Below are 27,739 nucleotides of genomic sequence, written 5' to 3' on the forward strand. Positions count from 1 at the left end.
ATATATATATATATATATACTGAACATAGCTGGGCATGGTTGTATATGCCTCTAATTCCAGCATTTGGGAAGGTGAGGCAGGATTGCCACAAGTTTGAGGTCATCCTGGGCAACATAAAATTCAAGTCTAGCCTAAACTACATAGTGAGACCCTGTCTCACACAAATTGTAGTGACCCTCCACCTAAATCAGAGTTTAACAATTAAAATCTGATTGAACAATTGACATTTTTCCATTGTACACATGTACAAATTTTTGCTTTTTTTTTTTTTTTTTTGTATCTTTTTCTTAATTGGCTGTATTTATGATTCTTGAGTTGGCAACAATCTGGACCAAAAGTGGTTCTAAATATTCCTGTCATATCTATATCTATATATCTTCATCTCTATCTCCATCTCTATATATCTATGCCTATATCTATATGTCTTTTAATTATTTTTTATTTTTATGTAATTTTTTGTTTTTTAATTTCTTATTCTTTTGGTAGAAGATCTCACTATAAAGTTTAGACTCACAGTGATCCTCCTTTCTCAGCCTCCCCAGCACTGGGATTACAGGCGTGTGGTACCACACCTGGTTTCTGGGCCAGCATGGCATGTGGGGTGGGGATGGCATGGCATGCAGTACCTGGAATTGAACTCAAGACCTTGTGCTTGCCAGGTCAGCACTTATTCCCCTGAGCTATAGCCCTGACCCTAATATTTTATTTTAAAGAGAATAAAATTTCAAAAGGTAATAGGAGGATAACAATGATTAATACATTGCATATTGGGGGCTGGGGAGGTGGTTCAGTGGAATAAGCGCTTTCCTGGCAAGCGCAAGGCCTGAGTTCAATACCCAGTTCTGCCAAAAAAAAAAAAAAAAAATGCATATTGTTATCTTTAAATTAAGAGTAAAGGGGGCCAGGGAGATGGCTCAGTAGGATAAGTGCTTGACTGGCAAATACAGGGATCTGAGTTCAATCCACGGTTCTGGAAAAAAAAAAAAAAATTAAGAGTATAAGATACTGGCATTTAGCTGGGGAGATAGCTTGATAATCTAAGTAAGTGCCTGCCTGGTAAGTGCAAGGACCCAGGTTCGATCCCTGGTACCGCATGCCGTGCTGGCCCCAAAGCTGGGTGTGGTGGTACAAACCTGTAATCATCCCAGCACTGGGGAGGCTGAGACAGAAGGATCACTATGAGTCTGAACTACGTAGTGAGATCCTATCAAATAAGTTTAAAAAAAATTGACATTTAATTGTCCAAACAATATTAGCACAAGCCCTTCTTTTCAATGAACTAAGAGAAATTAGTATGTAACTATCTTCTTCTTTTCTGCATTTCCCCATCACAGTTTCTGTTTCTTTTTGAAGTTTCTTCTCATTTTACAATATCTGTTGTACATTTTGAATCTTATTCTTTCACCTCCTCACACTAGGAAGATAATACAATGTTTATACACATGTGTCCGGTTTATTTGCCTTATGAATATGGCCTTGAGTTCCTGCCAATGTATGTTTTATGTCTTTATAGATATATGTATTTTTCTTCTGCCTCTTTGGAAAGCAAGGTATAGACATCAAGACATTCCCACCTGCTTGACCACAGTACCATTATCATGCCTACTGCCATATGACTTCCTGGTATCCACTTAGATATCCCTAGGGGTGCAAGTATATCTTTCATAGCTAGTTTTCTTTCTATGACAAGGATTCGATATAAATTCACACACTGCATAATATTGTAGCTTAATTTCTTAAGGTTAGATTCTAGAGTAGTTCCCTTGGTTTGGTTTTGTTCTGTGTTGACATTAACTTTGTTTTGTTTTGTTTTGTTTTTTGAGACAGTGTCTCACTAGCCCAGGCTGGCCTCAAACTCAAGGCGATCCTCCTGCCTCAACCTTCCGTGTACTGGGATTACAAATATGTGTTACCATGCTCGGCTTGACATTAACTTTTAAAGAGACCAGACTAGTTGTCTTATAAGATTTTGTGCTTTCTGGGTTTGCTTATTTCCTTATGACATGACTTAACCCCTTCCTCTAATGATTGTGTTTATCTGATATACTATAAGTAAACCTGAGGCTTTAACAGTCAATCTTAATTTTTGTATTTTGGGTACACTATAAGTAAATCAGAGGTCAGAGTGGCTCCAGGCTGCACGGTTTGGTGACCACGTACCACAGGTGTTATGTGGTTTATCTCGTACCGCTGCAGAAGTCACATAATGTAAATGGCCTTGTCTATCACTGTGCAATGCAGAGCCTCATCTCTGATAAAAGGAAAAGCAAGAAGAAATCGCAGTGATACACCTATTGCCCATGATAGGTCTTTTGCCTATTTGCTTATTTCCCCTTAAAAGTGCTGAATACTCTCAGGCTGCCCCAAGGGTCCACAGTGTGCAGTGACTTGACCTACTGAGGACTGGTCCTATCATGGCACAAATGGGGAGATCCAGGAGCCACTCAGCCAGTACCTAGGCCTACTATTTGCTCTACATTGAATCAGTTTTTCTCCATCTATTTTCACATCATACCAACAAATGCATAGGAAAGAATAGACCCTTTATTTATTTGTGTGTGTGTGTGTGTGTGTGTGTGTGTGTGTGGCCAGCTCAGCCCACTAGGGGGCGGGGCTGGCTGGCATGTGGTGCTGGGAGATTGAACCGTGGTCCCTGTGCTTTGCTAAGCTTGTTCTAAGTAGGTGCTTTAGACCACTGAGCCATCTCACCAGCCCCAGAATAGACCATTTCTTTGTTTTAAAAATAAAGGAGGAAGTACTGAATGTTCAGCTAAATGGTAGGGTGCATATTTAGCATTATGAGGCCCTGGGTTCAATCCACAGCACTACATACACACCAAGGGCGGAAAAAAAAAAAAAAAAGCCAGAATGAAAGTGTGCTGCTTTTCTGGCTTTGGTGGCAGGAGCATTAGGCCAGCATATTCAAAACTGAGGATCTGTGAAGTTCTGAACATAGCCCTTGTGAATGAGCCAACTTGGGTGGTCTCCAGATAGAACCTGCCCATCCTTTGGTCTGATGTTAAGCAGGAGATTCTGCCTTTTAACTGCCAAAAGTTGTTCATTCTTCCCTGCCTCTTCTAGCATGGGCAATAAAAGGTCAACAGTGAGAAGGGCCGAACTTTGAGGAGGAAACCCAGACTCACTGGGATGGGAGCTGTGTGACCTTGCAATACCTGAGGCTCAGGCTTGAGTAGAAAGGGGAAAGATGAAAGGCAGGTTCCTGGGTCTGTCCCCCCACCATCACTGTACCTGGTGACTATTAGAGACAGAGTCCCAGACTCCACTGGGACTCCCTGAATCCTTGCCCACATTTTCACAGGCTCCCTAGCTGCGCTGTGTGTATATTGTAGTTTGGTGAGAGAAGTTCTAGGAGCCCCAGTGCCCAATTTCACTGGACAGCACCCCAGGCATGCCGAGCAGTACTGGGTTCTGGTATCTTTGTGCTCTCCCTGGTGTCTGTGCTGTGAGAGGCACAGGCATGACACAGAGGTCTGGGACAAGCCAGTCTTCACAGATCTTTGGTGCTTTTCCCCAGGGAATGGACCAGGGCTCCCTGCCACAGATAGTGATGCTACAGTGGCCTTGGTCCTGCAACAAGAGTTTGGCAGGGAAGGTACATCTGCCCAGGATGATAGCCTGGAGGAGAAGGGGTTGTTCTTCTGCCAGATGTGTCAGAAGAACCTCTCAGCTATGAACGTGACCCGGAGGGAGCAGCACGTGAACAGGTAGGAGCAGTGCAGACCTTCTCCTTTCCCGTGGAGTGACCTGAGGGCGCTCCCATGGCTCTAGCAGGATTCTAGACATTTAAATGATAATAGCACCTCAGTGTGATTAGCATACCTTTTTCTTTCTAAATAATTTTATCAAGATAGAACTTGTGGCCAGGCAGATAGCTCAGCAGACTAAAGAGACTGCTTAGGCAGGCACACCTTGATCCCCACATGCGCCCCGGGTGCACTAAGACAGGACTGAGACTGGGTGTGGTGGTGTGCACCTGTAATCCAAGGGTTTGGGAGGCTAAAAATAAGAGGATCACTACGAGTCCAATCTGTGTTGTAAGACTTTGTAGACCCTCTACTAAATACATGAAAAAAAAAATCTCATTCATTCCAACCACTTAAAGTACATTGGCCCATGGCTTTTGTTGTTACAACCACACAGTTGTACAGCCAGCATCACCATCAGTTTTGGCTTTGGGCCACTTACTCCCTGTTGCTCCTTCTCCCTCATTTCCCTGATAATGACTAACCAACTTTCTGTCTCTGTGGACTTGCTTATTGGACGCTTCATGTAAGTGAAATCATGCAATACTTGCCACCCATTGTGTCTGTCATTCACTTAATATCTTGTTTTCAAGGGGCTGGGGAGATGGCTCAGTGGAATAAGCACTTCCCTGGCAAGCGCAAGGCCCTGAGTTCAATCCCTGGTTCGGCAAAAAAACAAAAAACAAAAAAAATATCTTGTTTTCAGAGTTCACCCATGGGACCTTTATCAATGTGTCACTCCTTTTCACAGTTGAGTAGTAAGTAGCCCATTGTATGAAAATACTGCATATTTATTGTTTCATTTATCAATAGACACTTGGGTTGTTTCCACCTTTGGCAAAAGTTTATGTCATGGTGAAACCCTAGCTTTTAGTCCTTTAAGGCATATGTTTAAGAAGGATTTCTTTTGGCTGGCTCAGGTTGCCTTAAGGGTGGGTCTGGTGTGGCATGTGGAGCTGGGGATCGAATCACAGTCCCCTGCACCTGACTGGGTTTGCCCAAGCAGGTGCTTTAAACAACTGAGCTAACATGCAAGCTCCCCAGGCATATGTTTAAGAATAAAATTTCTGGGGGCTGGGGAGATAGCTCAGTGGAATAAGTGCTTTCCTGGCAAGCACAAGGGCCTGAGTTCAATCCCCGGTTCTGCCAAAAACAAACAAACAAACTTGGGGCCGGGGAGATAGCTCAGAGAAATAAGTGCCTCTCTGGCAAGCGCAAGGGCCTGAGTTCAATCCCTGGTTTCGCAAAAAAAAAAAAAAGAATAAAATTTCTCGCTCATAAGGTAACTGTGTTTAATTTATCCTTGCTTTCTGTGGCCACCTTTGCTAACATACCTAAATTTAGTGTTTGGAGCCAATGGCCAGGAGCTGTGCTGCCCATGTGAAAAGATGGTTTGGGGGAATGCATGTAGGCTATCATGTCCATGTTGACTTGGATGTAGCCTTTGCTATGATCCACATCACTGGAGAGAATGGTTCTCTTCTGTTTACTGTCTTCCTCCAGGTGCTTAGATGAGGCTGAAAAGGCATTAGGACCTTCCATGCCTCAGATCCCTGAGTGTCCAATCTGTGGCAAACCATTTGTCACCTCTAAGAGCCGGATCAGCCACCTGAAGCAATGTGCAGTAAAGATGGAAGTGGAGCCCCAGCTCCTGTTGCAGGCCGTGCGGATGCAGACAGCTCTGCCTGAGGCGGGCAGCAGCCCTCCGGCACCCAGGTGATGTAAACGAAGAGAAGAGAATTAAAGAAGCCAAGTAATGGTGTTTGTACTGGATTTGACTTTTTACAAAGCTTCCTGTAGGGTTGGAGTACAGTAGAGCCCTCTTGGATTCTGTACATGGTAGATATATTTGAAGAGGAAGTCAGGTGCAGCCTAGAAGGGACTCAGGAGGGCACAGATTTTGCATGCACACATTGGTGTCGGTGGAGAGAATCTGATAGTTTCCTTGAGGTCCTTCTTATGGTTTTTCCAGTCCACAGTGATCCTGTGGTGGCTCTAGAGAGTCGAAGGATTTGGTACTTACTTTAACTTTTCTGTGTCTTGGCTGGTCAGCATGACTTCAGTCTTAGTATAGTTCAGTTTTCATATTGTTCATATCAGATTATTCAGCACAGTCCAAAAGGACGAAACAGCACCACAAGACTTTTTTTTTTTTCTTTTTTTAAAAAAATTTTTCCAGAGTTAGTGCTTGCATGTTAAAATAGGAAGCTTCTCTGAGAGCTGGGAAACAAATCCTTGCATGCAGACCACAGACACACCAATAGTGAGGGTCAGCTTTGCTCACAGTGCCCCTGCCACTGAGGACAACCAAGTTAATGCCAACTTCAAGCAGAATGAAGTTAGCGTGGGCCCCTGACTTCTCATTTGGGGACTTCTTCCCTTTGACAGCTGGTGAAAGCAAAGCAAAGGAAGGCCAAGGTTAGTGGCTGTTTGTCCTGACTACTGCCTTACACAAAGCTATGGGTGGCAGGGCTGGCAGAGATCTGAGATCTCAGAGTAGAGAGGATTCTGTTTTATTTTTGTTTTTGTGGTACTGAGGATTGAGACAAGGGCCTTTGAACTGAGCCACAACCCAGCTCTTTTTTCCTTTTTTTTTTTTTCTATTTGAGACAGAGTTTCACTTTGTAATAGAGTGTGGCCTTGAACTCATTATATAACCTAGGCTGACCTTGAACTTGAATGATCCTCCTGCCATAGCTTACATCTAGGGTAGCTGCTATGCTGACAGTTGTGTCCGTCTGCTAAGAACTTGGCCATATAGTGTCACAAAAATTGCCCAGACCCTCTCCTTTTTGAAACTTCTGATGTTTCGCCAGGATTGAATGAGCCCATGAGAGCCAAAGCGTGATGGCTCTGTGCAGGAAATGTACTCCCCTTTCTAGTTCATCCCACATGAGGCAGACAGGCCCAGTCTGGGGAGAGGCCTTCTCTGACCTTTCTCTGTGGTTGCCTTTCAGCTTTAGCAACCTTGTTGAAGGTTGGAAGCGGAAAAGAGCCACAAACAAGAAGGAGCCACAGAAGAGGCGGAAGATCAGTAAACCTGAGGTGCCATCTGAAGACCTTTTGGTAGCCATGGCTCTGTCCCGATCTGAAGTGGAGCAGGGTCCACCTGTGCCTGCACTCAGACTGGAAAGTGCTTTTGCTGAGAGGACAAGGCCAGGAGCAGGTACATGTGTCTGGGAGCAGAGGCTCTGGGCAGAGCTCGCAGCTCTGCTGCCAGCTGAGAGTTGATGAGCAACAGCTTCCAGATGAGTGGACAGATGCAATACTGACTGTTCTTCTGTTTATTTCTAGGGAGGAAAAGTCGCAAGAGAAAACTCCTGGTGTCCCCACCACAGTTATTAGTCCAGGACTCTGATACCACAGGTAGACAGATAGAGGATCGCGTGGCCCAGCTCCTTTCAGAGGAAATGGAACTGTCTAGCACACCACCACTTCCTGTCAGCAAGATTCTCAGGGAAAAGCTAGAAGAGACAGGTTGGCGTCTGCAGCTGCCTGAAGAAAAGGGGAACTTACTGTGGGAGGGCAGTGCCCTCACTGGAGCCTGGGCTATGGAGTCTTTCTACACAGCGGGCCTGGTCCCTCCCATTGTGCCCAAGCGGCTGACCAAGGTGAGCCCTACCCCTCTTGGCATACTAGTGGACAGGCTTTGGGAAGAAGTGAACAGCTCCAGAAACTCAGCCATGGTTACCATAGTTAAGGGGCAGAAAGTCTAAAGCAGATGGGGGAAGAAGCCAAAGCCCCTCTGCTATAGCTTATTTCTCTTTGTAGAAACCAAATAGCAGTTCCTGATAGCCAGGTGTGGTGGCATACACCTGTAATCCCAGTACTCAGGAGGCTGAGGCAGGAGGATCACTGTGAGTTTGAGGACAGCCTGGGTGGTATAATGAGTTCAAGGTCACTCTGAACCACATAGTGAGACTCTATCTCATAAAACAAATGAGCAAACAATGAAGTTATTAGAAAAGAGAGAACTTTGATACCAAGAGTTCAGTGTTTTCTTGGAGAGTTCATTTAAAATTCAGAACCCAAACTGGGCCTGGTGGCACATGCCTGTAATCCCAGGAAACAGGGAAGATGAGGCAGGAGGATTGCAAGTCCATGCCTGGTCTGGACAACTTAGCAAGATCCTGTCCCAAAATTTAAAATAAAGTAATGTAAAGTAAAATACAGTGTAGTCTCCAGGGCCCATGCCCAAGATGGCTGGGCCTAAGAACCTGCATTCTACATGGATGCTCCATACAGTCCTGCTGTAGCTGGTCTGAATCAGTTTCTAGACAGAAGAGCAGCAGGCCTAGGGCCTTTCTGACTCTGATGAACCTTTGCAGATTGAGATGCCACACGATGGCCTGGCCATGGCAGGATCTTTTTGACTCAGTGATGGGGAGAGCTTCCCTAGCTTGCTCCAGGCCGCTACTGGGGACAACACTTTCTTGTGCTCAGTGGTTTTAAGTCTAGCTGTGCATGTGTGTGTATGTCAGTGACAGTGACCAGACAGGATTTTTTTTTTTGTATTTAAAATATTTTATTGGGGGCTGGGGAGATGGCTCAGTGGAATAAGTGCTTCCCTGGCAAGCTCAAGGGCCTGAGTTCAATCCCCGGTTCTGCCAAAAAAAAAAAAAAAGCTGTTTAATTCAGTTTGGGCTGGTGAGATGGCTCAGTGATCTAAAGCACCTACTTAGAACAAGCTTAGCAAAGCACAGGGACTGCGGTCCAATCCCCCAGCACCACATGCCAGCCAGCCCTGCACCCTGGTGGGCTGAGCTGGCCACACACACACACACACACACACACACACACACTAAATAAATAAAGACGTGAACCTACAAAAAAAAAAATAAAATAAGATATTTTATTTTAGTAAGAAACAAGTATCAATGAGACAGTTTCAAAGTTGATTAATAGGACAGTTTCAATAATTAATACATTGTACATTATCTTCTTAGTGGTTATCCATATTACAAGAAGCAGGCAGTAAGATGTTTGATATTCAGACAGATAGTGAGGTTAAGCTTAACAGCCTAGTTGTATTACCATACAACTATGGTAATAACAATCAGCTTCTCTTCTGGAGGGTTAACAACCTAAGTTTGCAGACCAAAATTAGAGAAAAAGGAGGGCCGCAAGGAAAGCCAACATTTTGGCCCTAGCCTTCCAAGGTCAATTAAGACTCAGGACATATGAGAACTTGTACTGTATCATCATGTAACTCAGTAGTATCCCAAATTTTCTGATCAAGGAGATTATGGGTCAAAGAGGAAGGTGATCAATGATGTAGAGTGTGCCTAAGGAGAGTCACCTGGAGAGAAAACATTCTCTCAGAATTTCACAGAGAGCACATTGACCAAGCAATGGCTGTGACTCATCCACATGGCTGACACTGACAAAAGATCTACAGTCTGAGGTACAGGATCTCAGGATAAATTCTGAGGGGATTTCACTGATCTTATCAGACCCAAAAGCTACAACTCTTGTTGTATAGGTCCTGCTTTATCTTAGTCTTAACCACCCAGCAGAAAAGTATAAAAACGAAGTATAAGAAGTAAAACCATGGTGTTATGTTGAGGTGTAGGGGACTCAGGTCAGCAATTTCTGACATTGCAAGTCAAGTGGAAGACCCAATACTATTATGGACTACTGGACTCTTTTAGAATATTTTGCTGAATTAACACACTTATAATATTCAAATGACGGAACTAAACAAAAAAGGGGATACAGATGAATGTCCATTTTGTATCTGTGTATTCAAAATCGTTAGGATAGCTATATAGTTACATTCTCTTAATGAATAGAGGGATTTGTTCTAATAGTGTTTGTAAATAGGATATCATGTCTGCATTTTGTACAGCAAATAACCACTAGGAAGAGAGTATGCAATGTGTTAATTATTGAAACTGACCTACCAATTTGATTTGAAACTGTCTCATTGCTATTTGTTTCTCAATAAAATTATGGAAAAAAATTAAAAAAAAAAATAGGGGCCGGGGAGATGTCTCAGTAAAATAAGTGGTTTCCTGGCAAGCACAAGGGTCTGAGTTCAATCCGCGGTTCTGCCAAAAAAAATAAAAATAAAAATAAAATAAAATATTTTTTTAAAAAAAGAAGCAGGCAGGATATCCTGTCCAAACACTATAAGTACAAATCTTTCTGCTCATTGAATTAAGCGAAAGCTGTATATCTGTCCTAACTATTCTGTATATACAGAATGGTCCTTCTTTTATATCTCCTTTTTTTGTTTAGTCCTGTCAGAGATGGGTAATCCATTGGCATCTAAATACTATAGGTGTGTGAATTCAGCAAAACAATCCAACACAGTCCAGAAGTCCACAATAGTAGTGAGTTATCCACAGAAGTTGTTGACATGAGCCTTTCACAGCTCAGCATATTAATATGGCTTTACTTTATATACCTCATTTTTGTACTTTTCTGCTGGATGGTTAAGACCAAGATAAAGCAAGACCTATATAACAAGAAATGTAACTTTTATATCTGATAAGGTTAGTCAAGTACCCTCAGGATTTATCCTGTAACCCTGTACTGCACTTTGTAGATCCTTTGTCAGTGTCTGCCATGTGGATGAGTCATGGCCATTGCTTGACCAATTTGTTCTCTGTGAAAGCCTGAGAGAATGTTTTTTCTCTCCATTTGACTCTCCCCAGGCACACTGTACATCATCGATCACATTCCTCTGTGGCTCCATAATCTCCTTGATCATAAAATTTGGAGCACAACTGAGTTACATGATGTTACAGTACAGGTTCTCCTATGTCCTGAGTCTTCACTGACCTTGAAAGGCTAAGGCCAAAATGTTGGCTGACCTTGCAGGCCTTCCTTTTCTCCAATTTTGATCTGCTAACTTAGGTTGTTAACCCTCCAGAAGAGATGGTTATTATTACCCTGCAACATAGGCATTTCGGTTTACCCTATCTGTCTAAATATCAAACTTCTTAGGCCTAACATGGAACAGGTATTTTCCATCAAGTGTTGATATGTTAAACTTTAAATCCCTACAGAATATGAAGAAGAAAAAATAATTTAAAAAAATAGGAATAACACTAAAAATAAACACATATTTTTACACAGAAATTTAGAAATCTAAGCATGTACAGCCTTGTAGCAGGACAGTCCTGTGATGACCAGACAGTATTTTGGCTTTCTTCCTTCTCACAGGTTCTCACACAGGAACCCAGGCTAACACAAAGTCTACCAGCCCACTGCAGCAGCTCCCACGCGGTCTGCAGCCCCAGAGACCCATCCCTGTCTGCCAGCCAGAGGGAGCAGCAGGCCCTGCAGGACCTTGTGGACCTGGCAGAGGAAGGACAGAGTACTAGCCTGTGGCCTTGCAATGGGGGCATGACCAGTTCTGGAAGGGCTGCAGGTGAGACACTAGGTAGGACGTTTGGGCTAGCCACCCAATTCGAGGTGGGAACAGACTGAGAGGGCAGCTCAGAACTGAGGCCGCAAGGTGCGTCCTGGTTCTAGGGAAAATGCACACTCTGGGTGCTTTCATTTTCTCTCAGAGGTAAATATAATGTAGCCACTTATGACTGTCATAGTTTTCTTAAACTTCAAACAAAGACAGGGCCATCTGGGGTAATTTTGTCTCTTTTATTGCCCTTTTGCTTCCCTTTTGGGGAAGGTTGTTAAAATGTCTTACCAGTCTGCTTTTTTTTTTTTTTTTTTTTATTTTTTTTTATTTTTTTTATTTATTTGAGAGAGAGACAGAGAGAGAGAGTGTGGTGTGTGTGTGTGTGTGGCCAGCTCAGCCCACCAGGGGGCGGGGCTGGCTGGCATGTGGTGCTGGGGGATTGAACCGCGGTCCCTGATGCTTTGCCAAGCTTGTTCTAAGTAGGTGCCTTAGACCACTGAGCCATCTCTCCAGCCCCTTACCAGTCTGCTTTGATGGAGTTGTCATCAGGTGCCACTGGGCCCAGCACAGCCAATTGGCAGTTGGCGTTCCTGGGAGGTGATACTTTCTAAATGTATAAACCCTTCTCTCAGGGTTGGATTTGGTGCCCAGCAGCCTTCCTCTGACCGGTTTTGCCTTGCCACCCAAGGAGAAGCCCCTTGAGAGGGTCGACCACACTTCGGTAAGGACAGGGACTTGGGCGCTGTGGGCTGAGCTGTGGCCTTGGCCACTCTTACTTGGTCCCCTAGTCTCTGCTTCCCCAGTGACCAATGTACTGAACAGCCCCTGAATGGACCAGCTGAGTGTCCACTGGGCCTCCTGTCATCTCTCTTGGGGCCCTGCTGCAAGGGCTTTTGTCTGAGGACACTGAATTAATTATCCTAGCAGCTGACCCCAGCATCCACTTGGCTTCAGAGTCCCAGGAAAACACTGGCCCTCTGTGCATCACCTGTTCTAGGCCTCTGTCCTGCTGGCTTCTCCATGGTTTCCTTCCCACATGAGGAGCTGACCATGCCTCTTTTGAGCAGGGTCCTGAGCCAGGCTGTAATTAATCATCCAGAGTCCTGTGTTGGTAATGAATACCATTAGAAGTTGGGCTTTCCTTAAAGGATCACAATCACCCCCAGTGACCAGCCTAAGGTCGGTACAATGCCCAGCTGGGAAGTGGCAAGTCCCAGAACAGCTGGGCTCAGGGCCCTGGTCCATCATTGTGGGTATAACCAGTCACATCCTCTTGCTAGTCACTGCTGCCTGAAACGAGCTGTGTACTACAATAGAGAACCAGAGGAAAAAGGTAGAATTTTGCTATTCTGTATCACTGACCTTATGGTAACCCCATGGTGGAACAGAGAGGGGATCCTGGCTCTTTGCTTTTCCTAGCAATTCTTAGTTGGGGACCTTGCAGCTTAGTTAGAGAAACAGTACTGGAGGGGCTGATGATTCTCTTCCTGTCCTGTTGTACAGCTCTCCCTTGGGATGCTGGCTGCTGATTTTGGTGCAATGGTCAACAACCCACACCTGAGCGATGTTCAGTTCCAGACAGACAGCGGGGATATAGTTTATGCTCACAAGTTTGTGCTTTATGCTCGGTGTCCACTTCTCATTCAGTATGTGAGTATACAGCATGCCCCTCTACTTTGCTCCCTCCCTTCTGCCCCTGACTTTCCCACCATTGCCCCAGAATATGGTTCCCTTATTGCCAGCATCATTCTGCTTCTATGGAGGGAAGGGAGAGGTGGCATAACCTCGAGGTTGGGAAATGTCAAGAGTTTTGGTTCCATTGAATGGATGCCTTCCCTGAATTATTTCTACTTTCCTCTGTCTGCATCATTATCAAGGGTCACTATTGTTCTCTTTAAGCCTGATTTGCAAGCTCAGTCTGCCAGAAAGTTCTAGAATCTGTCAAGGGAAACTAACCAGCTCCCTGAAATCCTAACATTTATTCCTAAAATGATTTGGAAAACAAAGAAATACTATGGCTGAACCTGCAGAATTCTGGCCAAGAAAATGCATGCTATGGGCCTATGTCCTTCTGCAGTATGGGACTCTGAGGCTGGAGAGTCATGAATGTCCCATATGGTCTGTTTGCTGCAGTTGATCCATAAGCCAACCTCTGTATTTCGTTTCATCCTAGGTAAATAGCGAAGGCTTCTGCGCCATAGAAGATGGAGATGAGACTCAGCGTGTGCTGCTGAGCAGCGTGAGCACTGAGGCCACCTGTGTGTTCCTGCGCTTTCTCTACACAGCGGACACTGGTCTGCCGCCCCACCTGGCAGCTGACCTGGGCACCCTGGCCCACAGGTTGGGATTGTTCTTTCCATGGACTCCCCAGTCTGTGAGAGATGGTGACAGGGTCAGAGGTTGATAGTTCAGGAGGATTGTGCTGTGGGAGTCAGGGGTAAGACCAGCAAGATCTTTTTTTTTTTTTAAATTTTTTTTTTTTTTTGCGGAACCGGGGATTGAACTCAGGCTTGAACTCAGGCCCTTGTGCTTGCCAGGCAAGTGCTTATTCTACTGAGCCATCTCCCCAGCCCCAAGACCAACAAGATCTTGAGTCCTGTTTAAACCATTTCGTTCCAAGTCTGTGATCAATGGCACCCCTCTCCAAGGCCCTGGAGCCACAAGGCAATCAGAATGGCTATCTGAAGGGGTAGACATTTACAGTGTAGGGAAGACTACCAGGCAAGGGAAGAAGGCAGCCTTCACATCCCACATACAGAGCTTTTTGATGGTCCCGGTAAGAGTAGAACAGTAGTAGCCAAGCAGCTCCCTGAGCTCTGGAAGCCTTGTTCCTCCCAGGCTGTACCAGCCCTCAGATCCCTTGGGGAAGGATGCCTGGGCCCCAGCAGTTTGAAATGTGCTAATTGGGCTGCAGAGCCAACAAGCTAATGGTCAGGTGGCCTCTCAGGGAGCTGGAGCTGGCCTGCTGTGGTTTGTCTCAGGCTTGGGATCTTTAAATTTTTAAATTTTATTTGTGTGTGTGTGTGTGTGTGTGTGTGTGTGTGTGTGTCCCCAGCTCAGCCCACCTGGGGGCGGGGCTGGCATGTGGTGCTGGGGGATTGAACCGCGGTCCCTGTGCTTTGCTAAGCTTGTTCTAAGTAGGTGCTTTAGCCCACTGAGCCATCTCACCAGCGCATCATGCATGGGATCTTGAGGGCTTCTCAGAACATTGTGATCTGCCTGATTTTGCAGTCTTCTCACCCTCAATCCCATGATCTCAAACTCAGTCTCATGTACCTCTGTGTTTGCAGGAGCAAAATTAAAGCATTTGGGTTTCTAGAGCTAGCACTGAGATGGTTCGTGGGCAGATGTGTGGGTTCCATCCTAGGAGAATGGGGAAAAGCCACAGTGAGTCTCACTGTTGTTCTTCCCCTAAAGACTTCTCTGGCCACCCACCTGGGTGCCCACAGGCAACTCCTTGCAGAATGGCAATGACTTTCAGTGTTCTGTTGCAGGTTTGGTGTGAGTGACCTTGTTCACCTGTGTGAGCAAGTACCTGCTGTGACGGACGTGGAGGGTGAACGGCAGGAGGAGGAAGATGAGACCTGTGAAAGTAGAGCAGAGAATTTCCAAGAACTCTTGAGGTCAATATGGACAGATGAAGAGGAGGAAGCAGAGACTTTTTTGAAATCTGAAGAAGAGAGGGAAAAAGTGAATGAAGCAGACATGGAAGAAATTTATGAATTTGCAGCTACTCAGAGAAAGCTGCTACAGTGGGAAAAAGCACCAGATACAGAGGAGGAGCCTGACCAGCCAGGAGAGGACAGTCCAGTTGTTGGACCTCCCATGGCAGATAACCTAGGAAGCAAACAGTTGGAAAAGGGAGAACAATTAGAGTTGCTGGGGCCAGGAAAATATAAGTCTCCAGTCCATGGGGAAAATGCAGGGCCCTCCCTCCTGTTGCCCTCAGGTGGGTGCTCAGACAGGGCAGAGTATGCAGAGGCCCCGCAGCAGACAGCACCAAAGGAGGTGCCTGGCCCCAGCTTTTGCAGCCCTCCTGGGGCCAGTGAGGCTGGGAGAGGAGACGTGCTTGTGCATTCATTTGAGGTCCCTGCTTATGAACAGGTTTTTTCATTGCCTCAAGAATTCTCTGAAATGTCCCAAATAATAAGTGAGCACCAGGAGCAGGATGACGTCAAGAAGAAAGAGGTGAAGATGGCATATGAACCCACTCCACAGCCACATCCTTGCTGCCCAGCATGGCTTCCTAGTGACAGGAATCCCAGCCGATCACAGCTTCACCTTCATCACACAAGTGATTTGTCCTCATCTATGCCCCAGTCACACAATGGTGTTCCCATGGTGCCCTCACCTAGGTTACCATCTCCATCTATACCAGCAGAGCAGGACAGTAATGTTCTCACAGTACTTAAAGAGCCAGACCACTGGAAAGGTAGAGGGTGTCATTCCATTTTGGAATGCAAAAGTAAGGGTGTCCTGATTTCCCCAGAAAAATCTCTACCCATTGACCTGACCCAGTCAGTTCCAGACCTCTCCAGTTCCACGTCCCAGGATCATCCCCCCCACATGAGCAGAGAAAATGAGGTCATCCTTTTACTAGATTCAGATGAAGAGTTGGAGCTAGAACAGACCAAAACAAAGTTGGTTTCTAATGGTCCCTCAGAAGAAAAGAATATTCTAGAAGTTAGTCACAAGTCCCCTGAGCTGTTTTCAGTCATTGATGTCGACGCAGATCAAGAGCATTCTCAGAGCCCCCTGAGGAGAGAAGCTAAGCTTGAGAATGGGGAGGGACAGTTGCAGGATCAGGATACTGTGGGCAGCACAAGGACCTCCTGGCTGATTTCCGACCGTGACAGCAGCCTCGATGAGGACAGTACCACAGATGCCTCCTGGCTTGTGCCTGCTACCCCAGTATTCAGCAGGAGCCGTGACTGCTCATCACAGACCCAGATCACAAGCCTCAGGGTCAGGCCTCCAGAGGATAAGATAGCACAGTCCTCATCCAGGGCCACCCCAGAAAACAGCCCATTGTTGGAGGCCACACAAAAGTTCTCAGTCATCACACCCCTGATGTCACCTAGGCCTCCAGGAACTTCCCACAGAGGAAGGCAGGTCCACAGCAGTCCTTCCCATTTCCAGTCCACGCGCCATAAGCTCTCTTTCCCAAGGACCTCATGTCCCATGGCAGTAGGTCTCCCTGATTTCCCTGGGCCAGTCCAGAAACTCTCACCAAAGCAGGCAGCAGTGAGTGAGGTGGTAGAACTTGGGGACAGTGAAGATGAGCAGGAGGCAGTTTCTCATCAGGTAAACAGAAGCCCACAGCTGGACAGTGACCCCCCAATCCCTGTGGATGACTGTTGGAACGTTGAGCCCCTCTCACCAATTCCAATTGACCACCTGAACCTTGAGCGCACTGGTCCCTTGAGCACCAGCAGTCCCAGTAGCATGGCCCAAGAGCCTCAGGACAGTGGTGGCTGCCACTCTGCAGGACTCCTGCGCAGCACCCCCATCCGGGCGAGAGGCAGAGCCCGAAGAGCATCTTCTGAGCCATCCTCAGGTTCTGGCTCCCTGGGGGGCAGCAGGCTGAGTTTTCTGAATCCAGCCCTCTGGGATGACTGGGATGAGGAAGGGCAGAAGTCTCCAGAGGCTCCTCCTACACCCCAGACGCCGCGTGCCCTCCGAGCTCAGAAATCAGATGGGCCAGAGACACCGAGTGAGTGGCATTAGCGTCAGAAGGGGTCTTGTCTACTAGTGGGGCGTGGAGATCGAGTGACATGAAGTGGTGGCTCACCTGGCCAGACCCTGTCATTGCCTAGTAGCCCCCTCCCCATGGAGGGAGACCAGCTGGCATTGAGCCCATGACAGTTGGTGCTTCCTGTACAGGCCTGTATGCAAACTGGTATTCTTTTGGGCACCTGATACAAATACATATAGAGGTAGACCCATTATAAAACTCAGCCATCAACCCCAGAGGTGGCAAGTCTGAGCAGTAAGTGTCTCATTTAGATGAGGCAAGTGTGGTTCCTCAGAACAGTAAATGTCAGGCCTGGGATTGTGGCTCAGTAGTAGGCATTTGCCTAGTGGGCTTGAGCTGGGTTCCATCCCCAAAACCAGAGTTGAGCATAGAATTATCACAGGCCCAGCATCTCCATGCTCACCTATCAAAAGAATTGAAAACACAAGCAGATCCTTGGCAGTGAATGTCCAGGGCAGCATTAGGCAGCGGTGGGAAGATAGACGCAGCCCAAGTATCTGTCAGCAGATGGATAAATACAGTGTGATCCATCCACCTGCTGTAACATAGGTGACCCTTGAAAACTGCTGGATAACAAGCCAGACACAAAGGGTCACCCATGAAGTGATTTCATTTCTATATAATATCAAATCTAGAGTGACAGAACAGAGGATGGGGTGCCTGGGCCTGAGGAGAGGGGGATGGGAGTGACTATTGAGTATAGTTTCCTTTGGGGTGATAAAAATTCTGGAACCATGGCAGTACATGCCTGTGATCCCAGTGCTTGCAAGTCTGAGGCAAGAGGCTGTCTATGAGTTCAAGGCCAGCCTGGTTTACATAGTAAGTACAAAGCCAGCCTGGACTAAGTAATAAGACTGTCTCAAACAAAATTTTTTTTCAAATGTTCTGGCAGGGTTGGAGATATAGCTCAGCAGTACAGTGCCTGCCTGGCAAGTACAAGGTCCTGAGTTGGACTACCAGCACACACACACAAGTTCAGGAACCAGGTAGAGGTGATGATTGGCCAATATTGTAAATGGCACATTGTCTGTGAATATCACCTCACAAAAAGCAGAACAGACTGGGTGTACCTCAGTGGTGGAGCACTCAGGACTTCCCATGTCCTGAGTTGGATCCTTAGCACTGGAAGTTAAACCTTCACAAATACAGAAAGTGTGAGGCTGCGGGTCCTGTCCACTTCCAGCTTATTTAAGGCACCCTGGGTCACTCAAAGCCACTCTTGGGAGCCAGGCACCTGCAGGGAGGAAGGGCGGGGCCAACAGCCCTCCACTTAGGGACAGCAGTGTTGAGGTTGAATGACTGCAGCCTGTGCCTCCCGCCCCCTTGAGAGCTTGGATGAGCTAAGCCACCGGCAGCACTCAGCCTTCAAGGGCTTCAAGTCACCCGAGAGTTCCTTAAAACATGGCTGACCCTGCTCTGTTTCACACCAGAGCTTCTGCTTCAGGGGACCCAAGGGACCCAGAATTTGCATTTCTCACCAGTTCCCAGGAAGGGCTGTAAAAACGGGTGCCTTGATTTTAATCTGAGGTAGACTCTGAAACAGGAGACAGAGCTGCTACTTCAGTGAGGTCACAGGGGTCTCCATGCCCCCCATTTGTCTTTATTTTATTTTTTTTAATTTTGTTTATTTATTTATTTATGTGTGTGTGGCCAGCTCAGCCCACCAGGGGGCGGGGCTGGCTGGCATGTGGTGCTGGGGGATTGAACCGCAGTCCCTGGGCTTTGCTAAGCTTGTTCTAAGTAGGTGCTTTAGACCACTGAGCCATCTCACCAGCCCCCATTTGTCTTTAAAAGACTGATTTTAGTCTGATATGGTGGTGCACACCTGCCATCACAGCATCTGAGCAGCTGAGGCAGTTGGTCAGGCTTGCTCAAGCCTAGCCTGAGCAACTTAGCAAGACCCTGTCTCAGCATAAAAGATAAAAAAGGTCTACAGATGTAGATCAGTGTGAAGACCCCAGCTTCAATCCCGAGTACTAAAAAAAAAAAAAAAAAAAAAGTAACTTTATTGGGATGTAATTCATGTAATAGTCCTTTTTAAAATGTAAAGCTATATGGTTAGGTGAATATTTATAGTGCTGTGCTGCCATTATCTAATTCCAGATGTTTTTATCAACTGAAACAAAGTTTCATACCAATTAGCAGTTACTCTACCAGTTCCTGGTATTTATTCTTTCTGTCCTTGTAGATTTGCCTATTCTGAACATTTCACAAAAATGGGATCATACAGTAGTATCCTTTTGTGCCTGGCTTCTTTTGTTCAGTATAAGATTTTGTTTTTTCTGCTGGGAATCGAACTCAGGACCTTGCACTTGGCAGGCAGGTGCTGTGCACTGAACTCTCTCCCCAGCCTGGTTTTCAAGGTTTATCCATAGTAGTGCTGTATTCCTTTTTGTACTCAGATACTGTCTGCGAGATAGACAGTGTGTAGCATTTTGCTTATCTGCTCATCCATCAGTGGATATTTGAGTTGTTTCCATTTCTTAGTTATCATGAAAATGATGATTATGGGGCTGGAGAGATGGCTCAGTGGAATAAACACTTCCCTGGCAAGCGCCAGGGTCTGAGTTCAATCCCCGGTTCCACTGGAAAAAAAAAAAAAAATGCTGATTATGAATATTCACATAAAAGTTTTTGTATGCACATTTTCATTTTTCTTTTTCTGTTTTATTGGTATATTTTAGATATAGTGATATTTGTCATACAAAATTTGTACCTGTACACGATAGATTGTGGGTTTTTTTTCTTTATGTATTTGGTACAGGGTCTCACGACGCACCTCAGACTCATAGCGATCCTTCTGTTTTCAGCCTCCCCAGCCTGGGATTGCAGGCATGTGCCACCATGCCCAGACTTGGTCGCAGGCTCAGCTCACCACAGGGGCGGGGCCAGTGCAACATGTAAGACTGGGAATCAAACCCTGGTCCCTGTGTTTGCCAAAGCAGGTGCTTGGTCCACTGAGCTATCTCACCAGCCCGTTTCTTCTTTTTCCATTTTTCTTGTATATAAATTTAGAAGTAGAATTGCAAGTGATGTGGTAACTTGTTTAGCATTTTGAGAAACAGTCTGTTTCCAAAGTAGATGCTTCATTTTATCTCCTGCCAGCAGTGTGTAGGATTCCAGTTTCCCCACCTCACCAGCACTTCCTGTTTTGTGCATTTCATTCTAGCCATCCTAGTGAAGGTGAGGTGGCTGAGCTGTATTTGCACATCTTTGATGGCTCATAATGCTGAGTATCTTCATGTGCTTATGGGCCATCAGAGTGTCTTTGAAGGAACCTGATCCTTTCCCATTTTTACATGAGTTATCTTTTTACTGTTGAATTATAAATATGTTTTCCTAATTCCTCTCAGTGTGTTTGTTATTTGTGTGCAAGGAAGCTATTGATTTTTGTGTGTTGACTTTGTATCCAGCTATGCTACTGAATTTGCTTATTAAATGTAGCAGTTTTTCTTAATGACGCATTAGGACCAGAAGCAGTAGCAGATCCACCTCTCTCATGTTAATATTTGTGCTTCCTCTGTTTTATGCAGAAGGTGCTAATCGGAAGAAAAATTTGCCCCCCAAAGTGCCCATAACTCCAATGCCAAGGTATTCCATCATGGAGACCCCGGTGCTAAAGAAAGAACTGGACAGGTGGGTGCCCTTCTGCCAGGCTTTCTCCCAGTGGTTGTTTCCTTCCTTTGCCTAACCAGGCTCAGCAGGTCTGGGCACAAAAGGATCCAGTATGTGGCTCTTCGAGTCTGGTGGCTGCCTTGCTGGGCGGGGGTGGGGGTGGGGGTGGGGGAAGGAAATTCTGCTTCTGCTCTGCAGGGATTGTGTGGCTACCCAAACAGGTGCGGGGCGAAATGCTCACTTCCCCGGGGAGTTTCCCACATTCCTTAGACATCAACAGACGAGCTTTCTTGGGTTAGGCACTGGGTGATCAGTTTCCACGCCCCATGTTGATGGGAATGGGACCCCCTCCATATAGTCTGAGTAAAGAGACCTCATTTTTAAAATAAGTTTTCGTTTGCTTTGTTTCGTTTGAGACAGTCTCGCTATATAGTTCAGGCTGGCCTTGAATTCTTGGCAGTCCTCCTTCCTCAGCCTCCTGAGTGCTGGGATACAGGCATATGTCACCGCATCCAGCTTCATTTTTCTTTTCTTTTTTTTTTGTTACCGGAACCGGGGATTGAACTCAGGCCCTCGCGCTTGCCAGGGAAGCGCTTATTCCACTGAGCTGTCTCCCCGGCCCATCCAGCTTCATTTTTAAAAGAATATAAAAAGTTCTTTATATAAAATATAAAGAATACTGCTGTTCAGCTTGGGCTCCTGGGGAGGTCACTGCTCCCACCAGCATGCAGAGCACTGTGGGGGGAAGCCTTTTGGAATACTGTATAAATTTAGGTGGCACAGGACAAATACTAACCTCTGAACGCTCATAAAAGTTGAACATCTAAGGTTTGGATCCCACAAAGCCATTACTTACATCTCTTGGTCCTTCTTACTGTGAAAGTAGTGTGGAGTATGTAGATGGGCCACACTGATGGGCCCACATTTCATCTGTATCCCTGGCAGGTTTGGAGTCCGTCCCCTGCCCAAACGCCAGATGGTTCTGAAACTGAAGGAGATTTTCCAGTATACTCACCAGACCCTCGAGTCAGACTCTGAGGATGAGATCCAGTCCTCACAGGTGCCCCGGGAGTTGGATTGCAGCCACACACTCCCCACTGAGACCTACAAGCCTTGCGGGGTGGGAGGCTGCACCCAACTTGAAGCCACTGAGGGTTCTAGTTCCAAGCAATCTGCACAGCGTCGAAAGAAGCTGCCCAGCCGAAGCATCCCACACCAGAGGAGCAGGCCACCAGCTGAGAAGCCACACGTAGGCCCTGTTGTTGACACCCAGCTCCCAGCCTCCCAGGAATCTATGGCCACCTCTGTAGATAGCAGTGACAGCTCCTTTAGCTCACAAAGGTAACCAGATGTAAGCACTGGGGTCAGTGGCACCAGCGGGTCAGAGAATGGGTATCAGGGAAGCTTACTGCCTAATGTTGAGCAGCCCACTCCAGGGTTCAAACTGCTTGAAGCCATGGCAGTTTAAAGGGCCATTCTCTGAGCCCCCAGCAAGCCTTCAGGATTTGTCTTCCTTGCCCCTGGGCCTGGGCTTCTGGCTAAAGGGGACCCCATTTGGGTTGCCCTTGCTAGAGAGCCCCAGAACCACAAGTGGCACGTAGGGCACCGTCAGGAGCATCCTGCCCCCTGGGTGGTTGTCTTGGCATGTGCCAGGCCTTAAAGAGCCATGGAGATGCTCTTTCCCTCCAAGGGGCTCCTGGTCTTGGGATGGAGAGAAAAGGTGTCGCAATGTCTGTTCTTTTCAGTTCCTCCGGGGAGTTTGGAGCTGCCTTTGAGTGCGCAGGTGATGATGAGGATGAAGATGGGGGGCTCAGCATGTCCCAGGCCAGCCGGGCTCTAGACCCAGAGGAGGCTGTGCGACGTTACATCCGCTCCAAGCCGGAGCTGTACCGCAAGGTGCTTACATACCAGCCACTAGAATTGGCGGCACTGCAGGCTGAGCTGAAGCAGGACGGCATTCGTGTGGCCATGGGCAAGCTGCTGGACACGCTGGATACCCTCTGCATTACCTTCACCACCGCTGCAGCCCGGAAGGAGAAGCTAAAGCAGAAGGGGCAGCAGCGGAGGGGCAAGAAGAAAGGGGAGTGAGATTGACAGCTCCGCCCCTCCAACAGCTGTGGATGTCTACACCAGCACCCCTCACCCCCTGGGCATCTGCAGGGTGGTCCGGCATGCAGCAGGAGACTGACTCCCACAGGCATTCTGGGGCCTCCAGGACAATGACGGTCCCATCCCCCACCCCCTCCTCTGGCCTCCACCTCTGGTGTGGCCATCTGGAGTTCCTCACCCACCATATGGACAGCCTGCCCCTCCCCCTGTCATTGCCAGTCTGTCTCTTTAGCCCAGCAGAGGCCTATCCATGAGTCCCTGAGGAGCAGGGCGTCCCACCAAGAGGCCAGCATGAGGCTGGATTCTGCCCCAGCTGCCACTATGTTCACTAGGTGCAGGCCATGCGTGTCCCAGCCAGCCAGGCTGCATTGCCAGCACACAGAGCTGCTGCCAGCAGACCCGGTGTCCAATCTTCCTGTACTGCCATGTTCCCCGTGCAGCCCCTGGCCCAGCCATTCTGCCTAGATGTGTCATCATCACCAGCAGTCTTTTCATGGGACAGTGCATGAAGGCCCAGCAGCTCTCCGCCCCCAGAAGAAGCACGGACTTTGTTGGCAGGTTCCTTCCTGCGTCGCAGCCTCCAGCACTGTGGTGGGCACAGTGGGCCTCCATGTCATGTGAATGTCCTTGTCTGTGTTTAAATACAGCGCAGCTGTTTTTATATGATGTGCAATAAAAACAAAAGGCTTTATAAAAACCTAGATGCTATCCTTCCGACAGGCCACAAGGCCAGGCGAGGAGCCCGGCTGCCTGCCACTGTCCAGCCTCTGTCTATCTTGCAGGTGTCAGGCCTGCTAGCTTTCTCCTTTGGCGCTTAGAAAATAGATGCAGGTGTTCACCCATTTCCACAGCTGGGTCTGACCCTCACCTACTCGGGTCCTCAGCATAGCCCCAGCACCTACTGCTCACGGTGAAGGCGGGTTCACAGGGGATGAAGATGTGCTAAATGTGCCTAGCAAGGGCAGCTCTGGGCCCAGAACCTGTGAGTGAAGCAACATTTTATTTTTCTCTGAGCAAAGCAGCCGCTCCTTCCAGAGGAGAAAGGGGGTTAAGATAAGCCACTGCAGTAAGGGGATCGCCATTATCAGAGATGTAGTCCTGTCCAGGGCAAGTTTCACCCCTTCCACAAAAAATTAGATGGACTCGGGGATGCAGTGTTAGGTCCAGCTACTTGCTTGAAAGGAAAAGTGTGGAACTACAGTGAGGTTGGAGAGGCAGGATGGGCAGAGGGACCTCCTCCTGGGCAAGGGGGCAGGGTGCTACCTTCCAAAAGCTTCCTGCCTGTAGGGGTAGTCACAGAGGAAAGCCCTTGAGCCTGCAGCAGAGTACTCAGTGGGCACAGCCAGATCACCTGCACTCTGTTGTATGCGACCAGACTTCAGGTCTGCCTACTTCCTATGGCTGCAGCTCCGGCCATAGCCCAGCTTATCTGAGGAGACCATAGCCCCACTCACTGGAGCAAGAGGCCACTGGCCTGGACAAGGGCCCTGTGAGAAGGAAGAGCACTGCAGCAGGAAGTCCTAGACTGCTGCTGAGTCAGGAGGGCTGAGGCCACTACCTGGCCTGCTGAGCCCACCCCAGGGGATGGAAGTCCAGAGTGAAGAAAACAGCTCCAGAGCCCCCCCCCCCCACACACACAGCACCAACCTGCCAGGAGCCAGGAAAATGAGACCCATTCAACCCTGTGTGGGCTGGCAGATGTTCCTGGGAGGATGGAAGTGGGTGCTGGGAGAGCCCTCAAGATCCTTATAGAGGAGGCTTTTCATTCCGCTCAGCATCCATCATTGGCAACCCTGGAGATTGAGCCTCTCTGTCTCCTCGCATGTGACAGGCTCACCAGGCCCTTGTGGTTTCCAATATCCTGTCAGTGGCCTGGTTTCAAGTGCCTGCACTGCACCCTATGGCTGGGTTGCAGCCACTGGTTCTGCATTCTGCCTGCCAGGGTCTTCAAGAGGCTCTAGGGTGTCTCCCAGCACCTGGCTTGCTCTGCATGCTCAGAAGACATGGCTGGAAGGGGAGGGGAAGAGAGAGGCAGACAGGGTGTCACAAAGCAGTATTTCTCGTCTTCGCCCCCAGGTCCCTCCCTGTCATTGTGCTGCTGGACGAGAGAATGACAGTCACACATGTCCTCTCCCACCAACCCAAGCTGCAGTGGGCATCAAAGCTCATCAGTCTCCTGCTCTATAGCCATTGCAGGCTCCCACTTGGCTGCTGAAAAAAACTTGGGCTCCATCACTTGGCTCCTACCTTGTCACCTACTTCCCTCAGTGCACCATATTAAATGGCTTGTTCCCTGCCACTGCAAGATGTTCTATACATTTCCTTTGCTGCAACTTTTCTCATGTTATTCACTCTGGGCCGTGTCCTTTTCCCCACATACTTTCCTGTCAGTGCAGACCATCTGCCGTCCACCCTCAGGGACCGCACTTGACTTCCTGTCATGAACAGCCACATTCTGGTGCTTTGGGGTGCAGGAGGTCTGCCCTCAGGGGCCTCTTGACTCACAGGATGACATTGTGGGATGCAGCTGGGCCAGAGGTGCCTATGAGGGGCAGAAAAGGGCAGCAAGAGGGTTAGAGAAGCAAGGGGAGGGCCAGAAGGTCAAAGCCAGGGAGCAGGGTGGCTGCAGCCTAGCCTTTCTAGATGCCGACATGGGTTCCCGACTACCTACCTAGAGCAACTATCAGTTGGTGAAATTGTCTTCCTTTTTGGTGGGTCAAGGGTGGCATGTCCAAAGCTTTGGCACTTTGGTACCACTTTCTGTTGAACATCAGGCCTGCAAGGATGCTTGGTCTCACGGTCAAGATGCCAGTGTGACTCCCCACTCTTACATTTATGGGGTAGTGACAAAGCCAGAGAGGTGAGCACAGGGCAGCCTCAGCTCACTAATTTGTCGTGCGGCTGTTGGCTTTTGAATCACACAGGAAGGAAGGTTGAGGTAGAGCCCAGCACAGGAAGAGGTGAAGACCAGAGCTAACGTGACAGCTGGGAACTTGGTGGGGACTGCAGGAGGGGTGCACCCTCGGCCCTGGCTCTTAAGTTTAGCATAATAAGCTCCCCTATCTCTTCAGGCTGTTTCCTCAGCCCTGGACAGAGCCTAGGGTCCCACGGCATGGCTGCCTAGCTATGGGGACATCAAGGACACCCTGCTGCCTATCATCTCTAAACTCGTGAGTGTGGAGATGAAGCCACCTAGCACCCCAGTCTTGGCCTCCCTGGAGCAGCAGCAAAGCACCAGAGGTAAGTAGAGTCCAGGTAGCTCCATATAGACAGAGGAGGGAGAGGGCACAGCTGGCAGGAAGGACAGAGACTTTAAGGCCTCAGCTGCTCTGGGCAGCAAGGAGACTCCAGGAAGCTATTCTTGGGGTGCTGGGGCCTGGAGGCCAGGCAGGTTTAGTGTGGGACAAACAAACATGTGCTTAGGATGGCCCAAGGGCAGGCACCAGTGCCGGCTGGCATCGCTGGACTCTGCAGACTCAACACCATCCTTCCTTCCCTGCTGTGGGACTCAGGCAGCAGGCCTCCCCCTCTGTTCCCTGCTATAAATGGGGTAGCAACATCAGAGGTCCTGAGGCTCCAGGCCGAGTCACAGCTCCTGCCCTATAGATGCTGAACAGGTCGAGGTGCAGCACCTGGGCATCTTCTAGCTGTACCCTCAAGTAAGATGAGATTCATCATTCTGAGAATAAACACAGAGGCTGTCTTGGAACAGGCCCTGATGGGCTGAGCTGGGTGTTGGCTGCAGGGTGCTCACCGCAGCCAGGCTCCAGGGCCCCAGGCTCCTCCAGGTTCCCTCTGTAGAGGCCTGAGCTTTCTTGAGCTAGAGGTCCCCTTGTCTGCCTCAGGCTGCAGGCTCAGCACTTGGCTCGGGCCTGGGGCACAGGTTCCCAGGGGATGGCTGCCCTCCCCTGGGCTTCACAGTAGTTAGGTACATCTTGAGAACAAGTGCTACTTCTTCCTGCCCAGGAAGGCTGACCTTGGCAGGACCACTCAGGCAAGCTGAGCACTGATTCCCAGGCCTGCGGAGGGGGATGAGGAGTCAGGGCAGCAGGGGACTTAAGAGCTATGGCCAGCAACACGGGTGGCCTGGTTTTGCGCAGTAGCATGGAGGCCACACCCAGGTCCCCAAGCCCAAGTGGGCAGAGCCAGGGCCAGGAAGGGATCTGTCATCCTGCACCTTCTACACTGTCCTGGTAGGAGAAGGTATCCCAGTATGAACAGGATGAAGGCCTGTCTGAATGGGGTCTGAGCAAAATGACATAAAATACAAGACATTTGGGAAATTTGAATGTCAGAGAAATAATAAATTTTATAGTATATCTCAAATATTATAAAGGGTATATTTGTACTAACATTTTTTGTTATTTATTTGAAATTCAAACTCATCTTGAATTCATCTTACATATTCATCTGGTAAATCTGGCAATTTTAGACCCAAGAAGGATGTAGGGCTGATCAGGATAATGAAATAACTGAAAGGGTAAATGTTAGGTTAGGTGTATTTTTTCTGACATCGCCAGTCCTGCAGATAATCCACTACTATTATAGATTACTGGACTATATTGGATTATTTTGCTGAATTCACGGACCTACAATATTTAAATGGCAATGGAAATATCCATCTCTGACAAAACTAAACAAAAAAAGGGGATATAAATGAAAAACCATTTTGTATCTGTATACACAAAATAGGATAGATATGTAGCTACTTTCTCTTAATTCAATGAGAAGAAAGATTTATACTAATATTGTTTGACCAGGACATCATGTCTGCATCTTGTACTATGAATAACCACTACAAAGACAACAATGTGCAATGTACTAATTATTGAAACTGTCCTATTAATTGGTTTTGAAACTGTCTCATTGCTATTTGTTTCTCAATAAAATTAATAATAAAATAATAAAAAATTAAATTAGAAAACTAATGCTCCAAGCCAAGCACAGTGGTGCATATCTGTAGTCTCTGTGTGCTGGGAAGCTGAGGCAGGATGATCTCGTTCATGTACAGCTTGGGCAAGTTAGTGACTTAGTGAGAACCTATTTCAAAATAAAAATTATTTAAAAAGATGAGGGGGGGCTGGTGAGATGGCTCAGTGGTCTAAAGCACCTACTTAGAACAAGCT

General features: G+C 47.6%; 2 protein-coding genes across 2 annotated transcripts in view; both read left to right on the forward strand.

The window, feature by feature from the left end:
* The window catches only part of Slx4 (SLX4 structure-specific endonuclease subunit), a 28,035-nt gene extending 4,740 nt beyond the window's left edge, over positions 1-23,295 (forward strand). The window contains exons 4-15 of the mRNA XM_023711400.1: positions 3,537-3,726; positions 5,269-5,481; positions 6,723-6,931; positions 7,060-7,376; positions 10,936-11,143; positions 11,767-11,855; positions 12,638-12,784; positions 13,308-13,474; positions 14,629-16,847; positions 20,423-20,525; positions 21,450-21,845; positions 22,250-23,295. Coding sequence (XP_023567168.1) covers positions 3,537-3,726; positions 5,269-5,481; positions 6,723-6,931; positions 7,060-7,376; positions 10,936-11,143; positions 11,767-11,855; positions 12,638-12,784; positions 13,308-13,474; positions 14,629-16,847; positions 20,423-20,525; positions 21,450-21,845; positions 22,250-22,592 — 4,601 coding nt within the window. The 3' untranslated portion in view covers positions 22,593-23,295. The remainder of the gene's footprint in view (positions 1-3,536; positions 3,727-5,268; positions 5,482-6,722; positions 6,932-7,059; positions 7,377-10,935; positions 11,144-11,766; positions 11,856-12,637; positions 12,785-13,307; positions 13,475-14,628; positions 16,848-20,422; positions 20,526-21,449; positions 21,846-22,249) is intronic.
* A 2,306-nt stretch (positions 23,296-25,601) lies between these two features.
* The window catches only part of Nlrc3 (NLR family CARD domain containing 3), a 48,107-nt gene continuing 45,969 nt past the window's right edge, over positions 25,602-27,739 (forward strand). Inside the window, exon 1 of the mRNA XM_023711551.1 lies at positions 25,602-25,853. The gene's annotated coding sequence lies outside the window, so the exon portion shown is untranslated. The remainder of the gene's footprint in view (positions 25,854-27,739) is intronic.

The sequence above is a fragment of the Octodon degus genome, unplaced genomic scaffold (assembly GCF_000260255.1).
Source record: "Octodon degus isolate 3935 unplaced genomic scaffold, OctDeg1.0 scaffold00021, whole genome shotgun sequence".
NCBI classification, from domain to species: Eukaryota; Metazoa; Chordata; class Mammalia; order Rodentia; family Octodontidae; genus Octodon; species Octodon degus.